The 16,843-nt window shown below is 41.6% G+C and overlaps 1 protein-coding gene across 5 annotated transcripts in view; it reads left to right on the forward strand.

Moving 5' to 3' along the window:
* The window catches only part of SMIM17 (small integral membrane protein 17), a 57,460-nt gene that overhangs the window by 4,888 nt on the left and 35,729 nt on the right, over positions 1–16,843 (forward strand). The window contains exon 3 of one of the 5 annotated variants that reach the window (XM_059904461.1): positions 9,266–9,467. The exons of 2 other annotated variants lie outside the window; for them this stretch is intronic. In XM_059904461.1, the coding sequence (XP_059760444.1) occupies positions 9,266–9,361 (96 nt within the window). In that variant the 3' untranslated portion in view covers positions 9,362–9,467. Of the gene's footprint in view, positions 1–5,850; positions 5,962–8,464; positions 8,598–9,265; positions 9,468–16,843 lie in introns of those variants that run through there. 2 more of the 5 variants (XM_059904463.1, XM_059904462.1) reach the window with 2 other exon arrangements.

The raw sequence follows: 16,843 nt of genomic DNA on the forward strand, positions 1-16,843 counted from the left end.
GCCTCTGTGGAAGGAAGGGAGATTGGTTGAGGCAGAGGGAGAGGCAGAGGTGTAGGAACCAATCAGGAACCTCCAGCTGGTTGGAAGTGATCCAGGTAAGACACGCACTGATGTCGCACGTATTATGGGACTGACATGATTCTAAGTGGTTCTTGTTATTTTATTTTACCTTTTTAAAAAAAATTTTTATTGGAGTAGAGTTGATTTACAATGTTGTGTTAGTTTCAGGTGTACAGCAGAGTGGATCAATTATACATGTACATATTTTCATTCTTTTTTAGATTATTTTCCCATATAGGTTATTACAGAATATTGAGTTCCCTGTGCTAGACAGTAGGTCTTTATTAGTTATCTATTTTGTATACAGTATAGTGTGTATGTTAATCCCCAACTCCTAATTTATCCCTCCCCTCCCCTTTCCCCTTTGGTAACCATAAGTTTGTTTTCTACATCTGTGACTCTATTTCTGTTTTGCAAATAAGTTTATTTGCATCATTTTTTTAGATTCCACATATAAGCTATATCATATGATATTTGACTTTCTCTGTCTGACTTACTTCACTTAGTATGATCATCTCTAGATCCATCCATGTTGCTGCAAATGGCATTATTTCATTCTTTTTTATGGCTGAGTAATATTCCATTGTGTATACGTACCACATCTTCTTTATCCATTCCTCTGTCGATGGACATTTAGGTTGCTTCCATGTCTTGGGTGGTTCTTGTTGTTAACTCGACACTCACTAGCTCTTATTATTAATTCACGAACCCTGTGAAGTAGTTAGTATGATTTCCCTCCCTTTAAGATGAAGCTAGGGTTGGGGAGGTGACCAGAGACCTCTGTGACATCATTCATTCATCACTCATTCATTCCGTCATGGCTCATTCAACCAGCACTGATGGAGCACAGGCTGGGGCCCGGCAGGGGTGGGCGGTGGGCCCTGACCCAGCTGAGATTTCTGCATGGACTCAGCCTCCTTCCTGTAGGTGGCCCCCTTCCAAAAAAAAAAAAAAGAGAGAAGATCAGGCCATAGGGAACCAGAGACCTTTAATATCAATAAGAGGCAGGCTCCACAGCCCTCACCATGGAGCTAACTCAATTTATTTGATTCTCTTAATAGTTCTTGATGTGGGATCCGTTACGATTGTATTTTACAGATGGGGAAACTAAGTTACAGAGAGGTCAAGTAAACTTTCCCCGGAGCACTCAGCTTGTAAGTGGGGGGGGTGGGATTTGAATCCAGTGCCTTTCTTAACCACTGAAGTATCCTGTCTGTCTGGGGACTTTATCCTCCCCCAAGAGAGGACTGGGGATAAGGGGTGAGGGCTTCTCCCCGTCCCACTACTCAGTTATGTCCCTCCACCCCTCAGGCGGGGAGGAGTGAGTGAAGGAATGGAGGGGAGGAAAGGAGTTACTTTCCTGATATTTCTTTTTCTTTTAATTTATTTTACTTATTTTATTTTTGGCTGCATTGGGTCTTCGTTGCTGTGCGTGGGCTTTCTCTAGTTGCGGCGAGCGGGGGCTACTCTTCTTCGTGGTGCGCGGGCTTCTCATTGCGGTGGCTTCTCTTCTTGTGGAGCACGGGCTCTAGGCACACGGGCTTCTGTAGTTGTGGCACGTGGGCTCTAGAGTGCAGGCTCAGTAGTTGTGGCGCACAGGCTCAGTAGTTGTGGCGCATGGACTTAGTTGCTCCACGGCATGTGGGATCTTCCCGGAACAGGGCTCGAACCCATGTCCCCTGTATTGGCAGACAGATTCCCAACCACTGCACCACCCAGGGAAGCCCCCTGATATTTCTTTTTTTTTTTTTAAGATTTTTTTTTTTTTTGATGTGGACCATTTTTAAAGTCTCTATTGAATTTGTTACAGTACTGCCTTTGTTCTATGCCTTGACTTCCTGGCCGCAAACCATGTGGTATCCCAGGTCCCCGACCAGGGATAGAACCCGCACCCCCTGCATTGGAAGGTGAAGTCCTAACCACTGGACTGCCAGGGAAGTCCCCTGACATTTCTAAGACGCAGAAATTCCCACTCTATGGCCCCGGACGTAGGAAAGCAGGGAGGAAAAAATAGTCCCATCACTCCCATACCATAAAATACAAGCATGTGTCACAAATGCAAACCTTCTAAGTATGAGGTAAGGAAAGAAATAGACTTGGTAAAAGTTGCTATAAAAGCAAAACTCATCTACAACATTAGACATCCAGATACTGATTCCCTTCGAGGTGGGGTAAATGAGGGAGGAAGGGAGCATGAGAGGGGGACATTTTGGGGTGGTGATAATGATCTGCTTCTTCTTCTGGGTGCCAGTTACACGATTCACCTTCCGGAGATTCATCACGCTTGTAGGATACATGCAATTTTCTCTTTGCATATTATACTTCAACAGAATGTTTTTAGAAGGTTGTCCTGTTTCCTTGCAGGCATTTTTTTCCTGGAAGTTGAGACTGAACTAGGATTCTTGTGCAAGGGATTTATTGAGGAAGTGTGTTCTCGGGTGGAACCCGTAAGGGGTGAGGGAGGCTGGGAAGGAGGAGAGGGAGTGAGGCAAATATTATATGGGTTTAACGGAGGTCCAGCTTCAGTCTGATCCCACAGGGAGCTCTGTAGTGTGAATAGTACCAGTCCTTCTCTGAGCCAGTGGGGAGGCTTTTATCTCCCATCGCTGGTTGTGGACAGCTGTCTGGGGTGAGTGTAACCTTCTAGGTAACTCTCTAGAGAGGTGGCTCCTCTTAGCAAAGGACATTTCTCAGGAGAAAGGGGGCAACCATAAATATAAACCATAAACCATCAAGTTAGCAGCCAACACTCGCAGCAGCTGGAGGAGAAACAAAGAGGAACTAAGTGAGGCACTGATGGGTCCATTACATGTGGTGTCGTGTGCGTGTGTGTATGTGTAAAATTTTTGGATTTCAGATGAGCCATATTCACTACATTTTCTTCTTTTTTAAAGCTTTTTTTTTTTTTTACATTTTCCTGAATTTATACTCTGCTTTTTAAAAATGGAGGCATACCTGGGACTTCCTTGGTGGTCCAGTGTTTAAGACTGTGTGCTTCCACTGCAGGGGGCACGGGTTAGATCCCTGGTCGGGGAAATAAGATCCCACATGCCGCGCAGCACAACCAAAAAAAAAAATTGAGGCATAAGTATTTCCAATAAAATGCACTTATCAGTAAGTGTCGACACACATATATGCTTGTGTAACCAACCTGCCATCATCCTAGAAAATGCCTTCGTCTTCCTTTCCAGTCTGACTCACTCCCTCATCCCAGTTCTGATTTCTGGTTGCATAGATTCGTTTTGCCTTCATATAAATAGAGTCCTACGGTAAATGACATATATTTCTTAACCCCCGAAAAAGGAAATTATACCAAGATTGTTATTCTGCCATTTGGTGTTTTCACAACAATATCGTCTGGATCACTTTCCATCCTTTTTAAAAATTACGTTTTACAGCTGCCAAATATTCTATACTGCAGTTGTGTCATGCCCATTTCCTCAACAGATAAATTGTTAGGTTATCCTTGTTTTTGTTGCCACAGGAGAATGAATGTTTATCCAGTTGGCTTCATTTTCTGTAGCGTGGATTATTAGGGACTTCATAAGATCTCTGAATGTAGATCCACTGAATCAGAAATTCCCAGGGTGGAACCCAAAATATGTGAAAAACTCCCCCAAGAGGTTTCTGATGCTCTGCCAGGTTTGGGAACTGCTGACGTGGGTTATTCTCTCCAGGTTGTAAAAGGAAGGTTTGAAATGAGGTGGCATCCAATGGGGGAGAGCAAGCTAGAGGGAGGAATTGGTCCTTTACCGAAGATTAGAGATGTGAATCCCATTAATGGTTTATAACATGCTTTAACATCTCATAGTAGTGTCCCCTTCATTCCTCTCCTTTTACAGAATTTTTTTAATGTTCACCACTGCCTACCTTTCCAGATAACTCATTCATGCCCATTCCCAAAACTTCCCAGATATTTTAATAGCAATTGCATTTAACTCATCGTTATTTTGCAGAATTGTCACCGTTTTAAACATTTTGTCTTCCCATCCTTCGTTGTGGTATGTCTTTTTTTTTTTTTTTTCTTGGCCGTGCCACGCAGCATGCGGGATCTTAGTCCAGGGATCAAACCCGTGCCCCCTGCAGTGGAAGCACAGAGTCCTAACCACTGGGCCGCCAGGGAACTCCCTGTCTTTCCATTCATTCACTCATTTGAGAAATACTTATAAACTTGGACTCTGGGTCAGGCACTGGAGATACAGCCACGAGCAAACTAAAATCTCTGCCCTCTCTGGACACGGAAGAAAGAGACCTGGGGAGGGGAGATGGGTGGTCTACCGTGGGGAGGTATTGGGGGATGCTGTTCTATACAGAGTGGTGTGGGAGGGGGTTTCTAAAGATGTGGTGGAAAATGTGGAGCTGGAGGATGTGGCGGAGATATCCAGGCAGGAGAAAGCATAACTGCAAAGGCTTGGAGGTGAGAGTGGCTGGGGCAGAGTGACTTTAGCTTTGGAGGGATCGCTCTGGCTGATGCATACAGAAGAAATTAGGGGTGAGGGGAGTGTCAGGATAAGAAACAAGAGTGCCCAGTTTTTAACCCAATTGTTTGGAGTTGGGTTTTTTTTTTGGTATTGAGTTGCATGAGTTCTTCATATGTTTTGGATATTAACCTTTCGTCAGATGTATGATTTACAAATATTTTCTCCCATTCAATGGTTTGCCCTTTTGTTGATAGTTTCCTTTGCTGTGCAGAAGCATTTTTGTTTGAGGTAGTCCCACTTGTTTATTTTTGTTTTTGTTGCTTGTGCTTCTGTTGTCATACAAAAAAAAAAAATCATTGCCAAGACCAGTATGAAGGAACCGTTGCCTTATGTTTCTTCCATGAGTTTTGTGATTTTAAGTTTTACATTCAAGTCTTTAGTCCATGTTGAGTTAATATGGTGGTATGGTGTAAGATGGTGGTACAGTTTCCCATAAAATAAACTCAGAAATTGAATTAAAACAAAGAAAGAAACAAGAGTGATGGTGACTTTGACCGGTGTGATGGTACTGGGGGGAGTGGATGGAAGTGGTCAGCGTCTGGATGTATTTGGAAGGTGAAGCCAACAGCATTGGCTGGCGGGTTGGAGGTGGGTATTGAGAGACAGGAGTCAAGGGTGCCACAGTTGGATGCCTGGAGGGACCTGAGAGGTAGACTGGGGGAAAACTGCAAGAGGAGCTTTTTGGGGGCCAGTGGGGAGGGATATTAGGATATTTGGGACATGTAAAGGTTAATGTGCCCATGAGATATTCAAGCGGAGGTGGCAGGTATACAGTGAGATTTATGTCAGGAATTTAAGAGAGGGGTTGGGTCAAGAAAAACACACACACGTACATGTGAAGGTCATTAGCGTACAGGTGGTATTTGAAACTGTGAGAATTTATATATCATTTTGAAATTTTCACCACATGTATCATCATTCTGATATTTCCTCTGCTAGGACATAGGTATAGTACTTAGTTTTGTATATTTATATCTGGTCACTTTGTTGTATACTTTTTAATTTGTTTTTATTGAGGTATAGTTAATTTACAATGTTGTGTTAGTTTCAAGTGTACAGCGAAGTGATTAGTTATACATATACATAAATATTCTTTTTCAGATTCTTTTCCATTATAGGTTATTACGAGATATTGAGGATAGTTCCCTGTGCTATAGTTTGTAGTTTTTAATTCAATCAGCTTTACAGCTGATACACTGTCTCATTCCCAATCCTGTAATCCCATTTTCTTGCACATGACAATGGTGGCTCCCCCTCTGATATTTATACTTTTTCTTTTTGTGTGTGTGTGTGTGTGTGTGTGTTTCAGGGCTTTGTGGAGTGGTCAAAAGCTCCGCAACAAATGACCATAGTCTTGGTAGTGTGTGTGCTTTTTTTGTTCCTGGTTTTAACAGGGATGCCTATGATGTTTCACATTTAACTATAAAAGTGGCTATTGTTTAGAAATAGATGCCCTGTGTCATGTTAAGGAAGAGCCCTGATTAAAAATCAGGAATAGGTCTTGAATATTATCAAATGCCCTTTAAACATCAATTGAGATGATTTTTCTTTTGTATTTAACCTTTTTGTGTGATGTTTTGAATTACTGTATTTCACTGACCTTAAGACATCATCGATTGTAAAACACGCATTATTTTGCATACCCCTGAGAAAGAAAAAAAATGCTACTTAAATGTAAGATGCCACCAAGTGGAAGATGCATCCTGACTTCAGAGAAGGTGAACACGTGCAACTTAGGAGTGATGAAATCTGGTAGATTTCTTTTTTTTTTTTTTTAATGACTATATTTCCATTGTGTTGTACAATATATTCTCATTGCTTATTTTATACATAGCAGTTGTATCTCTTTTTTTTTTTTTTTTTATAAATGTGATCATATTGTCTATGGCGCTTCTTTTTTTTTTAAAGATTTATTTTTTTATTGATTAATTGATTGATTGATTGCTATGTTGGGTCTTCGTTTCTGTGCTAGGGCTTTCTCTAGTTGTGGCAAGCGGGGGCCACTCTTCATCACGGTGTGCGGTGGTAGATTTCTTAATTACAGATCATCTTTGCATTCTTAGGATGGTGGTACAGCAGTCTTTTCAGATACTGAATTCTATTTCTTCATATTTTCTGTAGAATTCTTGCCTCTATCTTCTTATGTAAGACTGGCGCTATCTTTGTTAAGTTTTGGTATCGTGGCTAAGCTTGCATCATAGAAGGACTTGAGTAAAGTTTAACCTTTTGTTGTGCTTTCGAATACTTTCTGTAGCTTGAGAAGTATCAATTCCTTGACATTTTGAAAGAATTCACCAGTAAAGTAATCAGGTCCTAGAGCTATGGAGGGGAAGTTTCAGTGAGTTCTTGGATGGCTTTCTCCATTTCTTCTCATGTTATCAGCTTATGAATACTTTTTACTCCATTATTTTTATGATTTACAGTGTTTTTTTATCCCCTAGGCTATGCTTCATTCCACCGAGCTTTTTCCCCCCAGATGATTAGCTTATTTGTGCATAGTATTTTATAATTAAACAAAATCTTCTCTTTATTTTGTTCTGTCCCCTTTCTGCCTTTCAACTTCTGTTTGTGGTTATTAGATTTGTCAAAGTTTTATCTAGTTTATTATTAATTTTCTGAAGAACCATCATTAGGATTTATTTATGTCCATTATTTCTCTAGTTTATAATTTGTTTTCCTTTAACATGTATTGGGTTTATTTTTTATTGTTTCTATTTCTTGTCTCAATTTTTAAGTTGAGTACTTAAGTTCGTTTATATTCTTTTTACAAAGTTATTTACTGTAATAGTGTTCTTAATAGTATAAATGTACTTCTGGTTATAGCCTTGGCCACATCTTAAAGTCTGATAATTCAGGTTTTGTTTATGTTGTTAAGTATTATATTGCAGTGTTTCTAAAGAGTGCTTTGAAACTCAGTGATTGGGTTTATTTAAAAAGAGTTTGGTTTTCTTGATTTACTGCACTGTGAACAGAGAATGTGGCCTATAATATATCTGCTTTCAAACCTTTTTTTTTTTTTTTTTAACTTTTGGGTTTATTTATTTTTATTTATTTATTTATTTATGGTTGTGTTGGGTCTTCGTTTCTGTGCGAGGGCTTTCTCTAGTTGTGGCAAGCGGGGGCCACTCTTCATCGCGGTGCGCGGGCCTCTCACTATCGCGGCCTCTCTTGTTGCGGAGCACAGGCTCCAGACGCGCAGGCTCAGTAATTGTGGCTCATGGGCCTAGTTGCTCCGCGGCATGTGGGATCCTCCCAGACCAGGGCTCGAACCCGTGTCCCCTGCATTGGCAGGCAGATTCTCAACCACTGCGCCACCAGGGAAGCCCCACTGCGCCACCAGGGAAGCCCCTCAAACCTTTTAAAAAGCTTTTATCATGGCCTAGAACATATCCAGTGTTTGTATATGTTTCATGGACAGTTAAGATCAATATATATTTTCTGTCTGTAGAATTCAAAACTTTACATGTCAGTTAATTAACTCAGTCTTATCAATTACGTTGCTCAGAATCATGTGCTGTTTAATTTTGGCCGACCCTATATGTCAAAAACCAATAAGGTCATGTGAAAATCTGTTAGTATAATTACATTTGTCAATCTGTTTTTATAATCTGTACTTTATGTATTCAGCAACTGTGTAATTTGGTGCATATAATACATACAGCATTGTTATGTCTTTGCCAATTAAATAATATATGTAAAATACCAAGCACAGTGCCAGGCATATAGTAGGCACTCAATAAGTGTTGGTTAAAATCTGATTCTGAATCCTTTATCAAATATAAAATGATTGTCTTTAACCAATTTAATCCATTGCTTTAAATTTTACCTTGTCTAATAGTGGTTGATATTACCATCCTGCTCTTTTAAACTTCCTGTGTATATGTGTGCATATTTAGACTTTTTGAGTCATTTTGTTTTAATAGGAGTTTCAGTGGCCTCCCCTGAGTTTGCTAGAGAAATCAGGGCAGAAGTATGGGCTTCTCTCTCTCTCCATTCCTCTCTCTGGATGATTGCACCCAACAAGCCAACAACTGACCCTTAAAAGAAAGAAACACAAGCCTCAGCTGTTTCATTCATTAGTGTTTTATTGGTTGCAAATAGGAGAGTCTCAATTCAAATGAACTCAAGCAAAGAGATTCATTATAGGTTCACTTACACCAAAGTTCAGGATGAAATTGGCTTCATTTAGAGCTGGAATGAACTGTTGTGATGACTGAATATGTAAATGAGGATATGTAGGCTGTGTTAAAGATGTTATTTGTAAAAGGCATTGACCAGTGCAGAAAATAATTTAAAATAAAATATCTCTTTTCAGGAATGATATTCTTGGAAATGTTGGGAAAAGATTCCTGGGTCTTGGAAGATAATTACTAGAAATATGCAGGGGAAGTAGTATATCTTTTTTTTTTTTTAATGTATTAAGTATTCCTGGAACAAAAGCAGTGAGTTGGAAGGGGAGGATTGTCCAAGTAAAGAATGGATTTATAAGGAACAAAATTTAGAGCTGGTTCTCCAGGTCTAAAAATATTGCTGAGGACTTTCCTCTCCGCTGACCTCCTAGTTACCTTCCTTTTGGGGGTGACCTCCTTCTCCTTCTCCACGTGGCTGGGAGGATAGCTACCACCCCCATCACCTCTTCCACTTGGCAAGGCGGGGAGGCGGGGGTGGTTTCAGGGCAGATTCTCATCACACACACCCCACCTCCCATCGCTGCTTGGCTGCAGGGACCAGAGTCTTGCAATAAAGGATGCAGAGGCCCGAGGCAGGAACAAGCTGTCGGAGGAGCCGGCGAAGAACGATGCACAGCTGGGCAGAAGTGAATGGCGATGCCTGTGGAGACCATCACTGATGTCCAGGCCAAGGGACTGAGATTAGCTCAGACGAAGCCGGTAGTCTTAATCACAGTTGTGAGATATTGAAAATTATCACGCTAGTAATATAAATCATATTAGCAGTGGTTATTTATTTGGGCTCTGCCACGTGCCAGGAACTTCATTTCATGGATGATTAAAGTCTCCACCAGCACTGCTGATGCTCTGTTCTCCACCCAACAGCCAGGCAGATCCCATTAAACCATAATTAAGACCACATATAATGCACCCACCTCAGCAAGTAAAAGCTAAAGTCCTCACAATGGCCGTCCAGCCCCACGCAAACCCACCTGCGCCCCCATCTCTGCTTTTTGCTCCCTCCGCTGCTCCAGCTGCACTGGCCTCTTTGCTGTTCCAAAAAACACATCGTGCACCAGCCTCAGGACCTTTGCACCAGCTCTGGAATGGACCTCTGCCTGGAATGCTCTTCCCCCAGAAGCCCACAAGGCTCCCTCAGTCCTACAGGTCTCTGCTCCAACGTTCGCCTCCTTAGAGAGGATTCCCTTGACCACCCCCTCCGCAGGTCACTCTCTGATCATCCTCATAGCCTGTATCACCACCTGACAGTTACGGATTAATGCGGCTCTTTTCTGGCGTCCTCCTACTCAGGTGGCTTTCTCCAGAGAAACTTGGTCTTGGGAAGGTTGAATTGGAGGGGGCTGCGGAGATCAGGCTGTGTCTCCCAGGAACCCTCCCTACACCCACACCACCTTGTGGGGCCCCAGCCTCTCGGACCCACTCCCCCAAATGCTTGAAGCTGCTCTGTCCCCTCCTGGAATGGAGATGTTGGACCCAGGGTAGTATCTGCATATAGTATGTGGGGGACGTGGTGGAGGGGGAAATAGGTCAAATAAGTTGGCAAATATGGCAAATTTAAAATCATAGGGAAATAGGTGGGATGCCCAGCCGCTGGTCCATAGCTTGTAATTCTCATCATGAGACTGCCTACTCTGAGGATGGGCAATTCCGGTTGTGAGAGTGGTTTGGGGGTCGGTGGGCTTGCTGCAAGCTGCCACCAGGGAGCGGCTTCAGCATCCAGCACCGTGGTGTTCATGGACTGTCCACTTCTCTTCCTCTTGACCTTATCTGTAATCCCTACATTTCAAAAGCTCCGAAACAAACATTTTCAATGACTCCTGCTCCAGGGGCTCAGCTCCTTTCGCAGCTGTGGACACTCAGACTCTGACCTCGCGGGGGCTCCATTCTTTCTGCAGCAGGAGGGTCTACAAACTCCTGCTTCCTCTGGGGGCTGCCGACTGCAGCAGGAGGGACTCAGGGCAGACTCGCCACACACATCCCTACAGCCCATCCCTGCTCCTGGGCAGGGACAGGAGGTCACAGCCGGCCAACCAGCCTACACGCGAGGCCGGAGCAGCACAGTCGCCCACGAAGTCAAAATCAGCTTGGGAGCCCTTCACCCAGCGAATACAGGCTGGTGCCTGCGGACTCAAGGGGCGCCCGAGCCCTCTGCGCCTGCGCACTCGGACCAGGTAGGCTCTCCCTGAAGTCTTGGTGGGAGGGCTCAGTGGACAGTCCTGTGGCCCCGCCCACGGCCCTGTAGCCCCACCCCCGTCCAAGACGGGGCTGACCCGCAGCTCTTCAGCTGCTGAGGGCCTGTTTCTTCTGTTCTCTCGGGTCATTGAACTCAGCACCATGTCTGTAAACTAGGTTCCATTTCACTCATTCACCCATTTCGCCTGGCATTTACTGAACACCTACTGTGTGCATCGGCCTGAACTGGGCAAAGGTCAGAGGGAGGAGCCAGACTGTGTGGTCCATGACCCTGAATGGCTCTAGGGCTGGGGCTGGGCATTTCGACTATCCGTTCAGTCACTCAGTATTTATTGAGGACCTACTGTGTGCTATGGCTTGGGTGATGTCTGGGGCACGCAGAGGAACCAACTCTGTTGTCCCTGATTCTGAATGACTCCAGGGCTGATGCTGGGATGTATAAACTACTCATTCAGTCACCTGGCACTTCTTGGAGACCTACTATGTGCTGAGCCCTGGGCTGGGCAAAGTTTGGATCACAGGAATGGACCAGAATTGCATGGTCTCTGACAGTGAACGCCTGCAGGGGTGGTGCTGAGGATGTTCGCCTACTCATTCATTTACCTGACCTATTAATTCATGTCTGCTGAGGACCTACTGTGTGCTAAGGCCTGGATTGCATGATATCTGGGGCACAGGGAGTACCAACTCTGTGGTCCCTGACTCTGAATGACTCCAAGTGCTGGTGCTGGGGATATACAACTGTTCATTCAGTCACCTGGCACTTCATCAGGACCTACTGTGTGCTGTGGCCTGGGTGATACCTAGAACACAGGGAAGACTCAGACACTGTGGTTCCTGACCCTACAGGACACCAGGGCCAGGTCAGGGGTTTTTCTCTTATTTATTCATTCACCTGATGTTTCTTCAGAACCTACTGTGTGCCAAGGCCTGTGCAGACAATGCCAGGACAGAAGTAAAAAAGGCAGACAGATTCTCTCCTCCCAGGCCCCTCACCAGCTTCTTTTGTGGGGCTGGGAGCTGAGGGAGCTGGTGGACTGGGAGGCAGATGTGTCCCCATTTGTTATATGTCTGCATCTCTCCCTTCCTGGCTTAGCTGAAGATCACTTGTGCTTGAGTTATTTTCGAGGCTTGACGTATCAGTTTCTGATAAATTACAACAAATTTTCAACCTTTCTTGGGGGGCCAAGGAAATCTAAATATGGACTGGTCACTGGCTGATATTAAGAAATTATTTATTTCATTATGTGATAATAATATTGTGGTTGCAAAGATTTTCTTTTTTTCTTAGAGATGCAAGCTTAGGTATTTACCAGTGAAGTGAGATCATGTCTGTAATTTACTTTAAAATAGACCTGAATAGATAGCTAGTGGGAAGCAGCCGCATAGCACAGGGAGATCAGCTTGGTGCTTTGTGACCACCTAGAGGGGTGGAATAGGGAGGGTGGGAGGGAGGGAGATGCAAGAGGGAAAAGATATGGGAATATATGTATATGTATAACTGATACACTTTGTTATAAAGCAGAAACTAACACACCATTGTAAAGCAATTATACTCCAATAAAGATGTTAAAAAAAAAAAAAACTAGACCTGGAAAATATACATATAGACATATTTTCATGACCTATTTTTAAAGCAAATATATGTTATAAAATACGGTAAATTTCATTATTTTAAAAATTTTAAGTATTATATTTTTGTTACCAAAATTATTTTTTTAAATACATCTTTGTTGGAGTATAATTGCTTCACAATACTGTGTTAGTTTCTGTTGTACAACAAAATGAATCAGCCATATGCATAAATATATCCCCGTATCCCCTCCCTCTTGAGCCTCCCTCCCACCCTCCCTATCCCACCCCTCTAGGTGGTCACAAAGCACTGAGCTGATCTCCCTGTGCTATGCTGCTGCTTCCCACCAGCCAACTATTTTACATTTGGTAGTGTATATATGTCGATGCTACTCTCACTTCTCCCCAGCTTCGCCCTCCCCTCCCCCATGTCCTCAAGTCCATTCTCTATGTCTACATCTTTATTCCTGCCCTGCCACTAGGTTCATCAGTACCATTTTTTTTTAGATTCCATATACATGTGTTAACATACGGTATTTGTTTTTCTCTTTCTGACTTACTTCACTCTGTATGACAGACCCTAGGTCCATCCACCTCATTACAAATAACTCAATTTCGTTTCTTTTTATGGCTGAGTAATATTCCATTGTATATATATGCCACATCTTTATCCAGTCATCTGTCAATGGACACTTAGGTTGCTTCCATGTCCTGGCTATTGTAAATAGAGCCACAATGAACATTGTGGTACATGACTCATTTTGAATTATGGTTTTCTCAGGGTATATGCCCAGTAGTGGGATTGCTGGGTCATATGGTAGTTCTATTTTTAGTTTTTTAAGGAACCTCCATACTGTTTTCCATACTGGCTGTATCAATTTACATTCCCACCAACAGGGCAGGAGGGTTCCCTTTTTACCACATCCTTTCCAGCATTTATTGTTTCTAGATTTTTTTTTTAATTTATTGGCTACGTTGGGTCTTCGTTGCTGTGCGCGGTCTTTCTCTAGTTGCGGCGAGCGGGAGGCTACTCTTCGTTGCAGTGCGCAGGCTTCTTATTGCGGTGGCTTCTCTTGTTGCAGAGCATGGGCTCTAGGTGCGCAGGCTTCAGTAGCTGTAGCATGCAGGCCCAGTAGTTGTGGCTCACAGGCTCTAGAGCGCAGGCTCAGTAGTTGTGGCGCATGGGCTTAGTTGCTCCACGGCATGTGGGATCTTCCCGGACCAGGGCTCAAACCCATGTCCCTGCATTGGCAGATGGATTCTTAACCACTGTGCCACCAGGGAAGTCCCTGTTTCTAGATTTTTTGATAATGGCCATTCTGACTGGCGTGAGGTGATACCTCATTGTAGTTTTGATTTGCATTTCTCTAATAATTAGTGATGTTGAGCATCTTTGCATGTGCCTCTTAGCCATCTGTATGTCTTCCTTGGTGAAATGTCTATTTAGGTCTTCTGCCCATTTGTTAATTGGGTTGGTTTTTTTTTTTTTTTTGATATTGAGCTCCGTGAGCTGTTTTTATATTTTGGAGATTAATCCTTTGTCCATTGTTTCACTTGCAAATATTTTCTCCCATTCTGAGGGTTGTCTTTGTGTCTTGTTTATGGTTTCCTTTGCTGTGCAAGAGCTTTGAAGTTTAATTAGGTCCCATTTGTTTATTTTTGTTTTTATATTCATTACTCCCGGAGGTGGGTCAAAAAAGATCTTGTGGTGGTTTATGTCAAACAGTGTTTTTCCTATGTTTTCCTCTAAGAGTTTTATAGTGTCTGGTCTTACATTTAGGTCTTTAATCCATTTGGAGTTTATTTTTGTGTATGGTGTTAAGTAGTGTTCTAATTTCATTCTTTTACATGTAGCTGTCCAGTTTTCCCAGCACCACTTATTGAAGAGGCTGTCTTTCCTCCATTGTATGTTCTTGCCTCCCTTGTCATAAATTAGGTGACTATATGTATGTGGGTTTATCTCTGAGCTTTCTATCCTGTACCATTGATCTATATTTCTGTTTTTGTGCCAGTACCATACTGTCTTGATTACTGTAGCTTTGTGGTATAGTTTGAAGTTGGGGAACCTGATTCCTCCAGCTCTGTTTTTCTTTCTCAAGATTGCTTTGGCTATTCGGGGTTTTTTGTGTTTCCATACAGATTGTAAAATTTTTTGTTCTAATTCTGTGAAGAATGCCATTGGTAGTTTGATAGGGATTGCATTGAATCTGTAGATTGCTTTGGGTCATATAGTCATTTTCACAATATTGATTCTTCCAATCCAAGAACGTGGTATATTTTTCCATCTGTTTATGTCATCTTTGATTTCTTTCATCAGTGTTTTATAGTTTTCTGAATACAAGTCTTTCGCCTCCTTAGGCAGGTTTATTCCTAGGTATTTCATTCTTTTTGTTGCAGTGGTAAATGGGAGTGTTTCCTTAATTTCACTTTCTGATTTTTTGTTGTTGGGGTATAGGAATACCAGAGATTTCTGTGCATTAATTTTGTATCCTGCAACCTTACTAAATTCACTGATTAGTTCTAGTAGTTTTCTGGTGGCATCTTTAGGATTTTCTATGTATAGTATCATGTCATCTGCAAACAGTGACAGTTTTACTTCTTCTTTTCCAATTTGTATTTTTTTACTTCTTTTTTCTTCTCTGATTGCTGTGGCTAGGACTTCCGAAACTATGTTGAATAAGAGTGGCGAGAATGGACATCCTTGTCTTGTCCCTGATCTTAGTGGAAATGCTTTCAGTTTTTCACCATTGAGTATGATGCTTGCTGTGGGTTTGTCATATATGGCCTTAATTATGTTGAGGTAGGTTCCCTCTATGCCCATTTTCTGGAGAGTTTTTATCATAAATAGGTGTTGAATTTTGTCAAAAGCTTTTTCTGCATCTATTGAGATGATCATAATGGTTTTTATTCCTTAATTTTTTAATGTTCTGTATCACATTGATTGATTTGCATATATTGAAGAATCCTTGCATCCCTGGGATAAATTCCACTTGATCATGGTGTATGATCCTTTTAATATGTTGTTGGATTCTGTTTGCTAGTATTTTGTTCAGGACTTTTGCATCTATGTTCATCAGTGATATTGGTCTATAATTTTCTTTTTTGTGATATCTTTTTTGGTTTTGGTATCAGGGTGATGTTGGCTTCATAGAATGAACTCGGGAGTGTTCCTCCCTCTGCAATTTTTGGAAGAGTTTGAGAAGGATTGGTGTTAACTGTTCTCTAAATGTTTGATAGAATTCGCCTGTGAAGCCATCTGCTCCTGGATTTTTGTTTGCTGGAAGGTTTTTAATTACAGTTTCAATTTCATTACTTGTGATAGGCCTGTTTATATTTTCTAATTCTTCCTGGTTCAGTCTTGGAAAATTGTACCTTTCCAAGAATGTGTCCATTCCTTCGTAGTTGTCCATTTTATTGGCATAAGTTGTTTGTAGTAGTCTCATAATCCTTTGTATTTCTGCAGTGTCAGTTGTGATTTCTCCCTTTTCATTTCTAATTTTATTGATTTGCGTCCTCTCCCTTTTTTTCTTGATGAGTCTAGTAAGGATTTATCAATTTTGTTTATCTTCTCAAAGAACCAGCTTTTAGTTTTATTGATTTTGCTATTGTTTTCTTCATTTCTATTTATTTCTGCTCTGATCTTTATTTCTTTCCTTCTACTGACTTTGGGTTTTCTTTGTTCTTCTTTCTCTAGTTGCTTTAGGTGTAGGGTTAGATTGTTTATTTGAGATTTTTCTTGTTTCTTGAGGTGAGATTGAATTGCTATAAACTTCCTTCTTAGAACTGCTTTTGCTGCATCCCATAGGTTTTGGGTCGTCATGTTTTCATTGTCATTTGTTTCTATGTATTTTTTTATTTCTTCTTTGATTTCTTCAGTGATCTCTTGGTTGTTTAGTAGCGCACTGTTTAGCCTCCATGTATTTGTGTTTTTTACAGTCTTTTTCCTGTAATTGAATTCCAATCTCATACCATTGTGGTCAGAAAAGATGCTTGATACGATTTCAATTTTCTTAAATTTTCCGAGGCTTGATTTGTGACCCAAGATGTGATCTATCCTGGAGAATGTTCCATGTGCACTTGAGAAGAAAGTGTGTTCTGACACTCTTAGTTGGAATGTTCTATAAATATCAATTAAATCTATCTAGTCTATTGTGTCATTTAAAGCTTGTGTTTCCTTATTTATTTTCTGTTTGGATGATCTGTCCATTGGTGTAAGTGGGGTATTAAAGTCCCCTACTATTATTGTGTTACTGTCGATTTCCCCTTTTAAAAGCAAATATATGTTATAAAATATGGTAAATTTCATTATTTAAAAATTTTTAGGTATTATATTTTTATGTTACCAAA

Source organism: Balaenoptera ricei, chromosome 19 (assembly GCF_028023285.1).
Source record: "Balaenoptera ricei isolate mBalRic1 chromosome 19, mBalRic1.hap2, whole genome shotgun sequence".
Taxonomy (NCBI): domain Eukaryota; kingdom Metazoa; phylum Chordata; class Mammalia; order Artiodactyla; family Balaenopteridae; genus Balaenoptera; species Balaenoptera ricei.